Source organism: Corvus brachyrhynchos, unplaced genomic scaffold (genome assembly GCF_000691975.1).
Source record: "Corvus brachyrhynchos isolate BGI_N302 unplaced genomic scaffold, ASM69197v1 scaffold17, whole genome shotgun sequence".
Classification (NCBI taxonomy): Eukaryota; Metazoa; Chordata; class Aves; order Passeriformes; family Corvidae; genus Corvus; species Corvus brachyrhynchos.
In genome coordinates this window covers 7,772,988-7,778,759 of record NW_008240046.1, presented here as the reverse complement: position 1 = coordinate 7,778,759, position 5,772 = coordinate 7,772,988, and the positions used below count along the sequence as shown (strand labels likewise).

At 41.2% G+C, this 5,772-nt stretch overlaps 1 protein-coding gene across 1 annotated transcript in view; it reads right to left on the bottom strand.

The window, feature by feature from the left end:
- The window catches only part of TMEM165 (transmembrane protein 165), a 9,206-nt gene extending 3,950 nt beyond the window's left edge, over window positions 1-5,256 (bottom strand). The window contains exons 1-4 of the mRNA XM_008641534.2: window positions 5,218-5,256; window positions 3,972-4,197; window positions 1,414-1,589; window positions 627-809 (exon numbers count right to left, since the gene is read on the bottom strand). Of these exons, the coding sequence (XP_008639756.1) occupies window positions 627-809; window positions 1,414-1,589; window positions 3,972-4,197; window positions 5,218-5,256 (624 nt within the window). The remainder of the gene's footprint in view (window positions 1-626; window positions 810-1,413; window positions 1,590-3,971; window positions 4,198-5,217) is intronic.
- Between the last annotated feature and the right edge of the window lie 516 nt (window positions 5,257-5,772).

The following is a 5,772-nucleotide window of genomic DNA, read 5'->3' as shown; positions in this document are numbered from 1 at the left end:
AAAGGAACATGGGGCCTAAGGAAAGAAATGTAAATTATCTCAATGCATGAAAGAGCACAGGCAGGCTACTTATGTTTATTAAAAGCTTGACTATAAGCCTTCATCTTCCTTAAATATAATACAGTTATGTACAGTCTAATCGTCACAATGAATGTAATTTAATTTACAGCATTACTTAGTGCCCAGCAGTTTAGAGTTTATTGTCCTTCTATACACTGTACCATATGAACTCATATTTTAACAAGAGGTATCTGAGGTATCTAACAGTTTTAAGTTCGATGGAATGGAACTATCTTTTAAAGTTACCCAGTTAAAACTTAATGACTGCACAGAGCAAAGAAACATCTGTTCTGTAGCATCTCTCAACACTGTAACAAAATCCAGTTGATTTCGGCTGCATGATATAAAGCAGCTATTTCTAGAAATGCCAGTGCAGTCCAATCATGTAACAGTAGTTTTAATACTCTACAGAGCTTCAGTGCCCTTCTTGTCAGGTCTTGATACACACTAAGCCACATCAAGGCAGCAGGTATGAATCTGATACCTCCCAAGAGTATTTTGCCTCATACCTCTCTAAGGGCAACCCAAAGAAGGCAAAAGAACAGCAGGGATTCTGCAACACTCACCTCTCTGGCAGCCAAGACTATGGTTGTTAATTGGGAACGATCACCCCACTCTGCTAAAAATGTTAAAGTAAAAGCTTGAACAAAGATTGGAGAAATAAAGTGCAGCCACTTCTTCTGAGGTATAGTGGTGCCTGGCCCAGATTCCACATCTCCTGGCCCATTTAACAGTTTAGTTCTCTGAAGCTGTGGAGGTCAAGGGGAAAAAAAAAAAAGAAATAACCATAAAATTAAAAATGTCATCTGAACAACCCAAATGAAACACTTAACAATACAGCTAGACATTTAGTTTCTAGAATGTTGTTAGCCACTGACTGCTGCATTATCAACATATTATTTATACAGTCACCATTGCAAAAAAAATGCTAAGTATATGCGTGCATGTATGTGTAAATACACACACACATATAGTTGTAATCAGCTCTAACCTCTGATTATTGTCCATCTTGTACTGCTTACAAATAAAGCGTCTGACCATAAAAAGAAATAGAAGTAGAGCCAAGAATGAACTGTCGGTGTCCTCTACTAGTAATGCATTAAAAACACCTCAAGAACACCCACACTAAGCAGAAGGTCCCTTCTGTCCTAAGAAGCCAGGCTTGCCACAGGACTGGAATCACCTGCTAAAAGAGCCTCCAGGGGCATCTTCTGTCCTATCTACCACACACTTTCTGTGTCAGATTACCAATCACAGACACAGCCCAACACCCCAAACATGACAGTGCTGTTCTGCAGCTTCACGGCTGTAATTCTTCCACCAGCTGTAACCAACAGCAATTTTATTACTTACTTCCTCATCTTTTTTTTTAATTTCTGCTTGAACTTCCTCCAGCTCTTCCTGACCCTCATCTGGACTCATTTTCAAGCCTTCCCGTAGCATTCGGATGCCAAAGATTGCAAACAGTGCTGTAGACACATAGTACGTGTACACACGAGGAATAACTGTGGTGGCATAGCCAAACAAAACTGAAAAGAAAACAAATGTGTCATTTAAAAAAATAAGCACGAGGATCATAGTTGTTTTTCCCACATTCTAAGAAATGCTTGCTAGCAAAGTCTGAAATCCAAATATCCACTGATAAATAAATATTGCGTCTTTTGTTATTTTTGTATAATTTTCTAAGTTTTTGGAAGATAACACGCTAGGCGCTCCAACCATTACCAGTGATGCCAGAGGCTGAAGTCCACTAAGATGCAGACAACGCACTCCAGCCAAAGTTGGGGTGCTGTTGTTCCTGAGAGCCAGTCCAAACAAAATTATCTTTCCCATCAAGGTCTATCCAGTCCTGCCTTTCTCCATGCACACCATGAAACTACCATCTGTAATTGTGTTAGATTAGTCACACTGTACCCCAGTTAATTCCATTTACATATTCGATAACATCTCTTTCCAATAATTTAATTTATCAGATAAAGTTAGAATAAGATCATCAACAAGTTAAATCTATCAGGCATAACTACAAACCATCCAGCTGGGTGAATCCATGTCTGTCTTCCTTTGCCAAGTGCACATTACTACTTCCCTCATCCCCCCATACACACAATGTGACTAACTTTGATCTTTCTTTATTTCAAAGGCAGATCCCACTTAGAGATGGAAAAGCAACCTCCACAGTGCATCTTTTAGAAGTATTGAAGGTGATCAAACTAAGCCAAAACTAGTTCTTAAATAAGAAATATGTATCCAGGACAGAGTACTTACTTTTCACAAAGTAAGACCACTTAGCATTTTTTGACAGAAAAAGGCCTATATAAATGGGAAGAAATTAAAACTCCACACCTTATATTCAAGGTTGCTTGGACCATGAACTCACAAGTATTTCTGCTGTTTTTTTACTCCACATGCAATCAGCTAAAAGAAAGCATATTACCATGTGTGCTTTCTTGTACACACCTTCTTAGTTGAAAAATACACTCAGAAGTTACTACATGATCTAGAAATAACTCTGCACTGCCACTACCAGAAGTAAGAATATGAGACCAAAATTAATCAGGCTTATAAACACAGCACATACCTACATGAATAGCAGTACTATTTGCACAGCTAAATTAACCAGGAGTTAAAGTAAACTTCTTTAAAAAGACTGAAAATACTACAGTAAAACAATGCAAGAAAGCTAGACAAAAAAAGCTATCTTTTTCTTAGCATTTATTACATATATAAGCATAGACAGTGAAATAATCAGAACTGTAAGACAGCTTATTTAGCCAAGCACAGCTTGAAAAAATATCTCAAGTAGATTACTTGGAACTAATGAGTTTAAATGAGCATGTCTTCATGAAATTAAGGTGGGCAAACCCCCCAGGAATTTCCAAACTCAGCTTGTATAAAACAAGGGCAAGAGATAGGAGAAGGAAAGGGTGTGGGGGAGGAAGAACCCAACAACAAAACAAGTTCCTTTCTGAAAAGGGAAGAAATAATTGGGAACCTCTAAACTGAGGGATAAAAGCAGAAAAGGAAGCTTTTATGAGAAAGCATCCAGAAAGATTTGAAGAAATAATTTGTATAGAAGAAAAGAGCCATAATGGGCAGGAGAAACTACACACAATGCAAGTGGAAACTGCTCTAACTAAAACTGCAATAATCGCAGCAGTGTACACAGCAACAGCTACACACCCAGAAACCATTCACAGAAACCCTTGCCAAGCAGCCTGAGCCAGTGAACTGGCTGTCTCCAGTGTGTACACACCAATCACCACTATTTCAAGTATTTCTGACATGGGCATGGTAAGAAATGAGCACACAGACAAACTCTGTGCTGCATCTGATGTACCTGAAGGCTGCTCCATTTTACAATCACAGCTACATAAGTGCCCACAGCTACAGGTTCCTCAAGTGCCACCTGACACCTTACTTCCTACTCCCTCCCCTTCATCTTCCACTTATGCAGTTCCCAGCACAAATCCAAACAGCTACGTGTGCAGGAATACAAGTCAGATGAGGAAAATGTGTCATCATATAAAGAATCTTTTGCCTTAGGAGGAAAAACAGAAGCCACTCCGCCACTCCCACATTCCCTTCAGGCACACTAATTCGGCAGGAGCTAAAAAAAAAAAAAAAAAAAAAGGAAACCAGGGGTCCAAAAATCAAACAAAGTGCTTAGGCTCTCCATCTCATTCCCCTTCCTTAAACTCCTGTTGAAGCCTAGGGAACACAACGACTTCATTAGAGCCAAAAGCCTAAATATTCCATCTGAGATTCCATGCTCCACAGGAAAAGCTTCACACTCTCCACAAAAGAGAAAACTGCATGGATGTACTATGTGCATTCCAAATAAGGTTTTTTGATAAATACATACCCGTCACTTCTTAAGAGATAAAACAAAAAGGAAAAAACAGACTGCTAACCTGATAAACATGTCATCAGTCCCAGGGCAAGCATAGCACCAGCCAGTACAGTCAGACGGTTGTACCGCATGGCCATGATGGCTGCGATGAAGAAGGTCTTGTCCCCCAGTTCTGACACGATGATGACCGATATAGCAGCCACAAAGGCATGAATAAAGCCCAAATTAGTCTTGTCAGCTGACTCTTCACTGACAATGTGGACTGGAGCAACTAGTGAGGAGCCTTTCTGTAAGAAGGGGGGGGGGAGGGAGGGGGGAGAGAAAAAACCAAAACAAATCCTAAACACTCATCAATTAGGCTTTAACACTTAGGAGACAGAAGTACAGAGCCTTGTATTTCTCCTGTCATACCATACTGTGTAGAGTGACATTTTAAGTACCTCTCATGCTCATTAATGATTGTTAACTAGTTCCTGGCTGCCACCCACCTCAAATTGCCAGTTAGGCACTTAGCAAGAGGACCAGATCCTGCTGATTATTAAAACATTACTTCACTCTACACACTATTTACCAGAACATGAGAACCACGATTACAACAAAACATGGTCAGCTCAGGTCTAATACTGCAATCTTTAAAATACTTACCTACTTTATGACCTTAACCTTAAACAGTTTTCTGACATAAGTATTAGTAAGTGCTTCAAAATAGAACTGAATGACTATGATACCTTAGGAAAGTAAGAAGCCTGTTCAAAAATGGTCAGGATCATTTTCTTCCCTTGCAAAATCTTTGCATCTCAGATGCCTTAAAATGTTATAGATTCACAGAACGGGTTGGGTTGGAAGGGTCTTTAGCAATCATCTAGTTTTAAGATCCCTGCAATGGGCAGGAACGTTTTTCACTAGACCAGATTGCTCAGAGCTCCATCCAACCTGGCCTTGAACACTCCCAGGAATGGGGCATCCAAAATTTCTCTGGGCAACCAGTACCAGTGCCTAACCCCTCTCACATGAAAGAATTTCTCCCTAATATCTAACCTATATTTCTGCTCTTTCAGTTTGAGCCCAAGGCAAATTTTGTGCAAGTTTTCATCAGCTTTTTCTGCACTTGCTCTGTGGTTGTTGAAAACTAACTTTAAGACACTCCAGCGGTGAAACCAGACCGGCACACTCCAGTTCCCACCCACTCACCGAAGTGTTCACTCCTACACACAGTAAGGTATCTATGATCAAAAGCAAGGCACAAGATCTCTGTGTCGGTGTTCACATCCTTGACCAGGCATGGCTGAGAAAGCTTGTTCCAGCACATCCACCAGCAGAGACAGCCCCGCAGCATGTTTTGACATGACGGCTTCCCAGCATTCCACTTTCAGCAGTGCTCCAAGTTTTTTGGTGTTGATATTTAGAAGATCCCACGCTCTGTGTGACACACTGTGACTTCCCAGAGCTCCTTCACCTTTTTCAGCACTCTGTTTTCTGGTTCGGGTATGTGACCATCTGGCGTGCTCCATGTGCTACACCAAGCCACATGCCAGTAATTCTTCCATACCTCTGTGTGATCAGTGGCACTAGAATCCCCTCACCGAGAACACTGTTTAACAAGTTTTAACGCAAAGAAATTTATATTAAATGTTGAGGGGAAAAAAACCCGGCAGGCTCGGAGTAGCAACAAAGCTTGCTTTCAGCTGCTTCTGCGGGGGAAAGAAAGCGCTGACCCCCTTCCCATGCCGGACCTAGATATCCCTCTTTTAGCAGAAAAAGGGGAGGATGCGGTGGTCCTGCAGCCCTCCTTTTTTCTGCTAAAAGCGGGGAATTTCGGAACGCCATGGCCTCCGGACGGCGCGGCGCGACGCCGGCCGAGA